Source organism: Onychostoma macrolepis, chromosome 23 (assembly GCF_012432095.1).
Source record: "Onychostoma macrolepis isolate SWU-2019 chromosome 23, ASM1243209v1, whole genome shotgun sequence".
Lineage (NCBI taxonomy): Eukaryota > Metazoa > Chordata > Actinopteri > Cypriniformes > Cyprinidae > Onychostoma > Onychostoma macrolepis.
Window position 1 is genome coordinate 8,791,408 of NC_081177.1, and position 11,552 is coordinate 8,802,959.

At 38.3% G+C, this 11,552-nt stretch overlaps 2 protein-coding genes and 1 long non-coding RNA gene across 3 annotated transcripts; 2 read left to right on the top strand and 1 right to left on the bottom strand.

Annotated features, from left to right (window-relative positions):
• The first annotated feature begins 956 nt into the window (after nucleotides 1-956).
• Nucleotides 957-4,528, top strand: tuba1c (tubulin, alpha 1c). Its single transcript, XM_058763726.1, has 4 exons — nucleotides 957-1,113; nucleotides 2,817-3,039; nucleotides 3,123-3,271; nucleotides 3,349-4,528. The coding sequence occupies exons 1-4, from the start codon at nucleotides 1,111-1,113 to the stop codon at nucleotides 4,327-4,329; spliced, it is 1,356 nt and encodes a 451-aa protein (XP_058619709.1). The 5' UTR covers nucleotides 957-1,110; the 3' UTR covers nucleotides 4,330-4,528.
• Nucleotides 4,529-4,916: 388 nt separating this feature from the next.
• On the bottom strand, nucleotides 4,917-10,444 carry pmelb (premelanosome protein b). The gene is made up of 12 exons (XM_058763800.1): nucleotides 10,320-10,444; nucleotides 9,464-9,577; nucleotides 8,595-8,741; nucleotides 8,360-8,500; nucleotides 8,121-8,282; nucleotides 7,667-8,032; nucleotides 6,467-6,661; nucleotides 6,184-6,324; nucleotides 6,005-6,110; nucleotides 5,706-5,911; nucleotides 5,523-5,616; nucleotides 4,917-5,326 (listed from the first exon to the last, which is right to left on the bottom strand). Exons 1-12 carry the CDS (start codon nucleotides 10,372-10,374, stop codon nucleotides 5,188-5,190), a joined length of 1,866 nt encoding a protein of 621 aa, XP_058619783.1. The 5' UTR covers nucleotides 10,375-10,444; the 3' UTR covers nucleotides 4,917-5,187.
• Nucleotides 6,609-8,739, top strand: LOC131532282 (uncharacterized). Its single transcript, XR_009268865.1, has 3 exons — nucleotides 6,609-7,054; nucleotides 8,183-8,339; nucleotides 8,625-8,739. It is a non-coding gene; the product is annotated as an uncharacterized LOC131532282 (long non-coding RNA).
• Nucleotides 10,445-11,552: the final 1,108 nt, after the last annotated feature.

Sequence of the window (11,552 nt, forward strand, 5' to 3'; positions counted from 1 at the left end):
GTTTGCAATGTGTGATTTTGAGCATGAAATTAACTGTTTTGTCAATTGTGTGTTGTAGGTGTGTTGGTGCGTTAAGAGTTTAGGAAATTTGTTAGAAGTGTTGAAAAAAATGTCATAGCGATCGTAAAAAACTGTAATATGGATATGGACAATGTAACTGTAATATGACTGAATCAGCTTCACATAATTCTATTTTGTCAAAGTGTCGCAGGCTATGCAATTCAGTAGTAAATGGCACTACTGTGAACATAATACTCAATTTTATCATGTCATTTACAATATATCTACAGTAAACTACAGAAAACCTCATGACATTTTCATATAATAATTGATTACAGGTGCAATAACATATTGGAGAGAAATGAAAGGTTAATTTAATGCACATTTTAGGAAATGCAAGTGTATTTCCTACAGTAACAGGAATAGGCCTACCTGTGATATTTTTTCATTCAGCACCTCTAATGCTTAATTTACTCTGCAAAGGTGGCACAGAAGCGCTTCTGAAGTGGCATTTATGCGTCTCTAAACAGACTGTTTATTGCTGCTCATGGCATACATGCATTTACGCTAAACATTTAATTTACGCTAAATGTTAAACTAAAAAACTGTATAGTGATACTAGGGGCTGAGGGGGGTCAAAGCAGGCACAGGTCTTAAGGTTAATTTGAAACATGAATCTTACATTATCCCTATCAAATTAACTGATTATTTAAATTATAAAAGCGAAAGAAGAACAAAATCTTTTGCTTTGGTGATTAAACGAAATATCCCATATCGTGTGTTTTGATTGCTTGCGTGAAAGGAAACGTGTGCAAACCTAAAGGTGATAACAGGTTTGAATCTCCACCACATTATGGGATGAATACCAAAACGACAAATGTCGGTAAAGAAATATCAGATATACATTGCACTGATTTATATCAGTCGCTAGCGGCTGCGTTTTAATCTCCCTTCCTCGTTTCAACGTCAAACTCATTCTAGCTCCTCCTCTTCATCCTCAACTGACTGCCTCAATCTTGGACTGTGTTCTCACAGTATAGCCTACTTCCAACAATAAAGAAATTCCCTGCCTGCTGATATTCGCCTCATCGCTCCATCCCCTCCAGAACAATGGTGAGTGAAATATTTTTTTCTTTGCATTTCTACTAACAACGCGCCAAAGGGTTTCGGCCATAAATGTGCGTGTCGTTTAATCCTTGTCTGTTATTTTTTCAAAGCAGCTCGAACGGCTTTTCTTTGTCATTCAGCGCGCGCACTTTGCTTAAAATGGAGGCAAAGCTCGTGACATTGCAACAACGTAGCGCCGCAAAAAGATTTTTTTTAACAAATAATTTTAGTTATTATAATGCACAGAATGATACATTTAAAAATAGTATTCGTAATGCATGCATTCAGTTTATAAATGCCTTTACAAACGCCTACAGGATTACATTCATTCATCCATCCATCAATTCATTCATTCACCCACCCACCCATATAACTGTGCCTTCAGAATATGTTCGAAAATATGCGTTGTTTTTCAAATGCTTTTATTAATTACACGATCATGTGTTTTTAACGATGCACATTATTAAATAGTGAAACATTTCACATCAGTTACATTTAGTACACCTGTTTTGAAGGTGCATCTCCAAAACCACCTTACATGATGAAATAATTTTTTTTGACATATGCATGTGAAATTATAGCCAAAATAGTATGCATTATCTCCATCTCAGTTATTAGGCTATATGTACACGATATAATAATATAATAGATTTTTCTTTTAAAAATTGCAGCTGAATTAAAATCACAATTTATTATAGTTAATAAATGTGACTTAAATAATATCTTAACAAAAATGCACAAATGGAATGGGTTTTTTTGTTTGTTTGTTTTTTTTTTTTTTTTTTTTCACAAGCTCTCTGTCATCAGAGATTGACAGAATTTTCTTGAAATTTGCATCCACCCCTCCTCCCATCCGCATGAGGAGTAAACTGGGTGGGGACTGCAGCTGTCTGCAGAAGCTCATGTCTGACCTGTGCAGCAGATGACTGGATTTCTATTCTTGTTCTGTTCCACAGCTGTTATTGTCTCCATTGAGATTTTCCATTTTCCATAGAGATTTTACATAGAATTTTATGCTTTCATGCATTTCATTATTTTGCTAAATTTGTTTTTATTCAAGTTCTGGGACCTGTCTTTTTTCATCACGCTGTCTCTTAGGGAAATTCAACAGTGCATCTAAATATGTGGTGACCAAATATAAAAATAAAGACCCATATTCATCAAGCAGAATCCCTTCAAATAGTGGTTACAGCCATTGAGAATATTCAGTTTCTGCTTCTAAAAACCTTCTTAAAAAAATGCTGTTCCTTTATTGAAATCCATACTCTTGTATAGACCGTTGAGATGACATAAATGGGAAAAGGTTGATTTCTGTCAACATTTTTATCGTTCTCTTTTAATGGCTAGTCAGGCACAGTCTGGCAAGCCTGTTCTATGTGGGTGGGGCATTTGCCTTGTTCCCATTCTGCTGCCTCATTCCCTTTGAATAAAGAGAACTGACTGCTTTCTTTGTTCTTCCTTTTTGGTAACCTACTAAATCTTTATCATGCCAGTTCACTTCTTGTATGTCTGTCCTTAAGATAAAAATTATTTTACAGGTGTTTACAATGCATTTATGATTCCAAAGAAAGACTTTGACGTACCCTATTGTTGTACCCAAAATATTAAACACATGCAAATGTCAACAGAATGATGGTCCAAAAGAAGCCTTTGTGTATGTTTTGAGAGCCAACAACCTAACAAAAAGATTTTCCCATTCCTTCGCACAGCGTGAGTGCATCTCTATCCACGTTGGTCAGGCTGGAGTCCAGATTGGCAATGCCTGCTGGGAACTCTATTGTCTTGAGCACGGCATCCAGCCCGATGGGCAGATGCCCAGCGACAAGACCATTGGAGGAGGTGATGACTCCTTCAACACCTTCTTCAGTGAGACCGGAGCTGGAAAGCACGTCCCCAGGGCTGTGTTTGTAGATCTGGAGCCCACTGTCATTGGTAAGAGAATGGGACTTAATTTTAGTTATGATAATTCTGTACGTCAAAGTGCTCCGTTAACTAAACGTTGAGCATCTGTGCAGATGAGGTGCGCACTGGTACATACCGTCAGCTGTTCCACCCTGAGCAGCTCATCACAGGAAAGGAAGATGCTGCCAATAACTACGCCCGTGGTCACTACACTATTGGAAAGGAAATCATTGACCTGGTACTGGACAGGATTCGCAAACTGGTAGGTAGTTGTAAATAAGTGAACGTAAAATTAATTATATATTATTTTGGGTTAATTTCAAAACTGTTTCTTTTCAGGCTGACCAGTGCACAGGCCTCCAGGGTTTCCTGGTGTTCCACAGCTTTGGTGGTGGAACCGGTTCTGGCTTCACCTCTCTGCTGATGGAGCGTCTGTCTGTGGACTATGGCAAGAAGTCCAAGCTGGAGTTCTCCATCTACCCCGCTCCTCAGGTCTCCACCGCTGTTGTAGAGCCTTACAACTCCATCCTGACCACCCACACCACCCTAGAGCACTCTGACTGCGCCTTCATGGTAGACAATGAGGCCATTTACGATATCTGCCGTAGGAACCTCGACATCGAGCGTCCAACTTACACCAACCTCAACAGGCTGATCAGTCAGATTGTGTCCTCCATCACAGCTTCCCTCAGGTTTGATGGTGCCCTCAATGTTGATCTTACAGAGTTCCAGACCAACTTGGTGCCTTATCCTCGTATCCACTTCCCATTGGCTACTTATGCCCCAGTGATCTCCGCAGAGAAGGCTTACCATGAGCAGCTCTCTGTGGCTGAAATCACTAATGCTTGCTTCGAGCCAGCTAATCAGATGGTGAAATGCGACCCACGTCACGGCAAGTACATGGCTTGCTGCTTGCTGTACCGTGGTGACGTGGTGCCCAAAGACGTGAACGCCGCAATCGCCACCATCAAGACCAAGCGCACCATCCAGTTTGTGGACTGGTGTCCCACTGGTTTCAAGGTTGGCATCAACTACCAGCCCCCCACTGTGGTTCCAGGTGGTGATCTGGCTAAAGTGCAGAGGGCCGTGTGCATGCTGAGCAACACCACAGCTATTGCTGAGGCCTGGGCTCGTCTCGATCATAAGTTCGATCTGATGTACGCCAAGCGTGCCTTTGTCCACTGGTATGTGGGTGAGGGTATGGAGGAGGGCGAGTTCTCAGAGGCCAGAGAGGACATGGCAGCCCTGGAGAAAGATTATGAGGAAGTCGGTGTCGACTCCATCGAGGGTGAAGGAGAAGAGGAGGGCGAGGAATATTAAAATGTTCACTAAATGTCTAAAACTAAAAACAGTAGACCGGTAATTTACACACGATATACATGAGGTATCAAGCGTAAAGTCTACTCCTAAATGTTAGAGACACATTCTTGATCAGTTGTTGTATTGTTATGGCCAGTATGATTATTATTTGTGGAATTTGCTTGCCAAATTTTGAATGAATAAATTGATGGTGAAATTCTGTCTGTGTGCAGTTCTTTAAATCTTTCCTGTGGATGTTAATATAAGCTGTCTGTTTAAAGTAATTCCAGGCATTCAAGAGAAGTAATCTACTTACTAACCAGTTTCCACAGGTCAACTGATGGAATTTGACAGGTTTGGCTTCCAACCACTTCGGCTGAAGGAAAAGTAGGTTAGTAGTCACTCAGCAGTCGGTATTAAGGGCATTATTGTTTTTTTAGGGAGGTGCAAATGAGTTACAGCAGTGGTATGCATGAATGAAGGAAAGCAGGTCATGGTATCAAAAAGTCTTGTAGTAAAAAGCCTTAATTAAATGCATTTTTTTTTTTTATAATCCAGAAAATCTGACACCAGTGTCTAAGATAAAAAGGCCAGAAAGTAATAGCAGCTTTTGTGATATTTTATTCAATTGCTTGTTGGCCAAATTTTTTTCTTCAAATTAAAATTACAGTACAAGATTCTATGTAATGTAATGAAAAACATGCCTTTTAGAAAAGGGATTTGGGTTCAAATATGTGTATAAAAGAATACAAAATCTCAATTCAAATATTAAAGATTAAAAAATAAAATGGTAAAAAAAAAGGGTTCGATGCTTTTACGCTATTCAAAATAGTGCTAATGTAACATTAAATTTGAATTTTGAAGGTTTTAAAGGAAAATTCACACTACTCCTTTTTTCTGATCTGCCGTCTGCTGGTTCATCAGGCTCCAGAAGAGCACTGGCATTGAGCTCATGCCAGTATCTTTGGATTTGCATGCAGCAGGATCCTCGCTCAGCCTTTGATACCCTTTAAGACGCCTAGAAATTTTCAAAAACAAGGCCAGTTAGTGCTTTCCAACCAGTTTTACCAGTTAATGTTCACAATAATTTGCTTACTGATTAAGCTTTAGGAAATCTAGAGGAGCAGGTTGAAAAATTAATAGTAATTCATGAATAATTCATGCCAGCTGAATAAATCAGTGCATGGATATTACACTGGGTTGGAATGACTTACTTATATGCAAAAGCCACAGCACCTATTGCTGATATGACAGTCAGGATGCCCAACAACAGGGCAGCGGCACCTGCAGACGTCAGCCTGGAATCTGCTAAATTTTGCACAGAAATAGAGACATGTAAGATGAATTACCAGCACTGCTATCATTTTTGGAGCACCATGCTTTATGTTTCAACTCACCTATGTTAATATTAACCCTGGCATTTGTAAAAGCCAGACTGACATCATTTGTCATTGACACATTGACACAGAAGATCCCAGAGTCGTTGAAGTAGTGTCGAAGGATGAGTTGGCAGTCTGAGGAGGGGCTAACAGCATTGCAGATGGTCATAACTGGCACATGGCAGTCTGCATCAGATACTACAGTGCACACTTCAGTGGGGAGGCTAGAAAGAGGAGGTAAGAGGTAAGGGGGTGAATTCTCCATCAGGCTGTATTCTGTGGTTCCAGCTACATTTTTTTTTTTTGCCAGATCTCACCTTCCTTGGCAGGAAACAGTGAAATCAACAGCATTCTGCTCCATTTCCGTAAGCAGAAAACCATCAGCTACAGCCACCTGGACGATCTGCACACTCTCAATGCCCTCTGAGAACACAAACTTACATTACTCTTCAATATAAAACAAAAAATTGAATACTGTTCAAGAGAGGAATCTCACCAATAATCTCAATATCAGTTGAGAAGGATCCATAGCGGTAAATCACACAGTCATGTGTGTTTGGAGCCTGACGCTTTATTATTGATACATGGGCCTTGTTTTCAATGTAGTCATCCTCCATCGTCGCCTCCATGTCAGCGGCTGGTGTTTTGGAAATGTGTATTTAAATATATTATTTTTTATTATACATTATTAACATTACTATGCCAGTTAATTTACATAATATATCATGTATATTAATTATATTAACTGAAATTCAAAATATCTGGTAACTGTAACTCACCGGTTGCCTTCAGTGTTGTCTTTGTTGCAGTATTCAAAGTTTCAGACATCTCAGATGCAGATCTAAGATCAAAGACCTTCTCAAGGCTGGATCTTTCTGGAACTCCATTTGTAGGTGCGGGTGGAATAGTAGTTTTCATTGCAGATGCAGGTGTGGATTTCTGAATGGGAGCTGAAGACTTACTGGTAGCATGATCTGTTGAATCATGAAGTACATGATAAGTAGGCTACTCTGACTTCTACTCTGGCTGGAATTCGCATTGATTGTTTTGTTTTTGCTCTCTGATATTTCACACAGGCATAGCCAAATAAACAGTCAAATGATGTTAGAGAAAAAATGTTTAGTTAATGTGTTGCCTTTAACAGAATAATATTTAATTTTTTACTCGGCTACATTTTAGAAATCATATCGTTCCTCATTATTTCGAAATGAAGAAATCGCAACGCTCCGAAATCGAGACGTCCGATTCATGCGATCGAATGAATGAATCATTTTCGCCGAACCTGCTGAAATGGTTCACAATTTGCAGTTAACAATTCATTGGCGCAGTCGACAACTGAATGAAGGATTTGACTGATGGCGCGAAAAGTAAGTGACACTGAATATTAGTAATGTTCTAAACGTAAAGTACTGTAAGTTGTTGGTGAACAAGGTTTGCCGAGCTGTAAAGCTCATTGTGTGAAACACTTGAGTGCTGAGGACTAGGCCTAGTTTACCACACTGCAAAAAAAGTGACTAGATTATCCAAATTTTGATTAAAACTAGCAAAAACATCAGCCAATGGGGTAAGAAAAATAATCTAAATTCAAAGGCCAAACAAGATTATTTTTCTTGCCTCATTGGCAGATATCTGCTTGTTTTAAGCAAAAACTATCAAAATTTGGATATTTCTTTTCTTCCAGAAAAAAAAAGTCATTTTACTTGTCAAGCTAATTCAAGAATTTTTAGATATTTATACTAGAAAACTTTAAATACTAGAAAATAATTTTTTGCAGTGCATACATATTAATTCAAAACATCAGACTGGGCGAAGATCTGTAGGATATTAGACCCCTCCCTCCTTAAATAGGTGTTTTAAAATTGCAAAAAAATAAATAAAAAAATAATTTATAAATAAATAAAAATTCGTTTTAATTCTAGTAATAAGGCAACTTTTGTTACTGTTTTCACAACTGTAACCAGCAAAACCATGCAGAGCACCTGCAGTGATGTGTTCATTTAGGCGGATGGGGCTCTCAGAGGTGAGGGTGTTGGAGGTGGGACGGGCCTCAGTGGGAAGGTTTGGTGGTGTGGCACAAGTTGAATCTGGAATAGCTGCTTGTACGACAACTTGGGGCTTAAAAGCTCCAGCTGCAATGTAGGTGTGTGTGACGGTGAGTTCCCTGGAGATTACAGTGCCACTGCCATCCCCGAAGTTCCAGTTAAAAGTCACGTCTGATTTGCTCAGGTATTGGCTGGGGTCATGGAGGGTGATGCTGAAGGCCACTGCTCTGTTCTGGATGAATTTCTGATCGCCTTCATCGACGTCATTCACCTGCGTCAGGGAAACCGCAAAGGGAATCTGGTCTAGAAACACAGGGATTAAATATATTGCATTACTTAAACCGTAAAACCATAACTTGTTATTAAAAGATTAACACTGAGCTATGCTTACCGGTGATGCTGAACTGTGTGGATGCATATCCAATAGGGATGAATTTTTCTTTTTGCCTGTAGTGATAAATGACAACATCCATCATGTAAGAGCCAAGAGGAACGTCATCAGTTCTGATGGTTAATGACGAGGAAGGTCCGTCGCACACCTGCCAGTATTTACCTGTCAGACACAATAGAGGATTGTCAGGAACGTTAGATGACTGCATATAACAGTACAGTAAGTGCTTCTTTCCTTACCCCAGGTTTTCCACACAAACACATATGGAGGTTGCTTGTCCCCTTGTCTAGAAAGGAGAGGAGCATTAGGGAACGCAGCGTTCCATTCATCTACAGAGTTCTCCTCAGGATAGACAGGCTCACCCTCGTGGAACTGTGTGCCTAAATTAGAAAAGTTTAAGCTTAATGCAACTATATTTGCTGGTCATAGTGCATTTTCATCTTTAAATACAGTGAGATGAAGACAGAAACATACCATTTATTGTGCAGTTTTTTGCCCAAACAGCTTGTCCATCTGGCAGGACCTTCTGGTTGTGAGGGAACACAATGTCAATGGTGAAGGTGATTTTGGCACCAGTCAAAGTGGGTGCATCATTTCCCACATCAAACTTCAGTTGCCCACCTGTAGAAATGTACATTTATGCTTTTTTAATGTACTGATGCTTTTATCTCTACACACACAAATAAGGGGTATTAAAACAGGTTTTTGCAGCGATGCCATAGATGAACCATTTTGGGATCCTCAAAAAACCTTTCAGTGAACTGTTTTTAAAAGAAACTGGGTGAAGTGTTTTTTAATACATATAAAGAACCTTTTGTACAATGGAAAGGCTTCATGGATGCTAAAGATTCTTCATGGAACCATAGATGCAAATAAAGAAGATTTAGTTTTAAGGGTGTAGAATCATAGAACCTTTCAGTGATCAGTTCTTAAAAGAACCATTATTTTTTTTTTTATTAGTGTGAAGAACATTTTAATAATCTTTTTCGACTAAAGATTTTTTTTGTCCAAAGATGTTAAAGGTTCTTCATGGAACCAAAGAAGCCTATAGAACAACATTATTTTAAGAGTGTACATCAAAGTATTCATCAAAAATAATTAATTAATATGAAAAAAAAAAAAACCCTCTTCAAAGTGTATTCAAGATAAACGTTTTTATCAGGTCATGCACTCCCTTTAAATCAAACCCATGACTTTGAGCAACAGAAATGCTACTGAAAAAAAGTGAGCTAAGACTACAGTTGAAAATATTACTTTTTTTTTTTTTTTTACATGTTGATGCAAACATACAGTGTAGAAAATCTGGTTGTTTCTTTCCTTCTTTCATGACTGCATTTTATTACCTGTCCAGCTGTTTTTGTAGCGTGGGTCTCCATTTTTCCACACTGGGAACCGTTTTGTATTCCATGTCTGATATTGATTGAAGCTGGATTTCGAGTTGCTTCTGTCGACTTGTCCTTATGCAGAGGAAAATAAAGGGAAATTGAAATGAAATTATTTAGAGAAAACTCTAAATTTGAGATTAAAGGCACTGGAATCCCTTTAACTCTCATTTGACAATGAAAGCCACAAACTTTAAAGTCTACAATTGGGCGGGGCATGTGACCGGATCAAACATTTAGCACACTTTCTGCAGTGTTACCCCAAATCCTGTGCATGTGATGGTCAGCTGTCCATGTGACCATACTTTCAGCTTTACTGCATAAAGGGCTTGCTTTCAGAGCACATAGGTTACCATAACTCAACATCTGAATGCAATGCCACAATTATGAATGATTGAAACATTACAGTAATGGGCTATGTTGTATTGTATTATTTCTTATTTGATTTGATTAGCTAACGCATGTTACGACTGATCTTGGAAATTCCCAGACATTCTCGTGTGCCACATCGTTACTGAACTTTTAATGACTATAAGGGGGTCAAGGAGATCAGGACGTTGTCATGCATCGTTAAATCTGCCTGAGGGTTTAGGTTAATTTTTGTAGTGCTGGTTTTAGCTGAAATAATTAACTATTATAGTTAACGGTTTTGTTTTGACTATCCTGATATCCAGTATTCTTTTGAATGCAGTTAAAAGAACTTTGCACTAAACATAATACACTGAAATACGATATACAAGAACATGATGCTATTGGATACAATTAATATTACACAATACAATAAATATAAATAAATAATATTGAAATGTTTACTTACTTGTCAAGGCCACAGACAAACAGGCCAGTATCAGTATTCTTGAAAGTAGCTTCATTGTGTCACTTTGTTGTTGGCACCTTAACGACTTTCAGCTTCAGAGGCATCGCTCTTTATATAGACGCGTCCTACATCGGGGGCTGAAAGCTCCTCCCATCACGTAAGACCATGCATGCGTGCACACAAACTCACACACATGAATGTGTAATATTCTCTGGTGATGCTGTTCAAGGGAGTTGTCGGATTAAGATTTGATTAATTATTAATTATACTATTTGATTAAACTAATTTATTAATTGGCCTCATGCATGTGCAGTTTGTAGAGCCTGATTTTTAGTTAAATATCCAAAGAACCATAAGTATTAAAAAAAAAAAAAAAAACCTTAGTGCTGCAAATAACCACTGAAGAACTTGTTGTTGTTGTTGTTGTTTAAGAGTATAAAATGGTTGATTTGCCATCTTGAGGCTTATTTTTTACTTTGAGGGTCACATTGAGATTACAAACTCTTTTCCAGGCTGAGCTTATTTTAATGAGGAACGTAGTTAGAGAATGCTTACATGTGATATCAGTGGACCTGCATGTGGCTGGGCATCTGACGCTTTTGAAAGCTTTGTTTCTTAATTGGGTCAGTGGCCATCAGCATGCTTTTTTTTTGCCACATCTGAACATTTATAAGACCCTAACATATGCTGTAGACTGCATTTTAAGATTTGGTCCTGCATGTTAATTTTTAGATGTGAGTGAAAAACAATGTTATATGCAAATGGAGGGAAATTGTGTTGGATTTATTGTAGACGGCTGGTACAGTATCAGAGTCATGCGAGATCAAGGATGGCTGACTCCAAGAACAATAGAGTCTGTTCAGGTTGGAGTGCTCATTCACTAAATACCGCAAGAATGATCTGCATTTTGTGAATACTAATGCAGAGAGGTTAACGGGTTTGTTTTTGCACTATGAATTACTTTAATATATGAGTAATATATATATATTTATTTTTGCATTTAACTAAGGAAGGGGGAAATACTCAACTGTCAAAAGTAATTGCACAATGCAAAACATCTTAATGGCACATTAATTTTGCTTCATTACCTTTATGCAAAATATCATTTACAATTTTTTTTTTGATTTTGGGGTGAAATCTGAATTATGACTTGCTCTAATTCAAGCAACGTTCCATATTAAGGCGTCAATAAAACAATAAGTTACACATTACGGCTAGACAAAAATGTCTGGA

Coding starts and splice junctions, on each gene's coding strand:
- tuba1c (XM_058763726.1), top strand. Junction 3,040..3,122: donor TCTGGAGCCCACTGTCATTG/GTAAGAGAATGG, acceptor GCATCTGTGCAG/ATGAGGTGCGCACTGGTACA. Junction 3,272..3,348: donor TGGACAGGATTCGCAAACTG/GTAGGTAGTTGT, acceptor GTTTCTTTTCAG/GCTGACCAGTGCACAGGCCT.
- pmelb (XM_058763800.1), bottom strand. CDS start 10,374: ATGAAGCTACTTTCAAGAATACTGATACTGGCCTGTTTGTCTGTGGCC. Junction 8,742..9,463: donor CTACAAAAACAGCTGGACAG/GTAATAAAATGC, acceptor ACATTTCTACAG/GTGGGCAACTGAAGTTTGAT. Junction 5,912..6,004: donor ACTGTTTCCTGCCAAGGAAG/GTGAGATCTGGC, acceptor TCCTCTTTCTAG/CCTCCCCACTGAAGTGTGCA.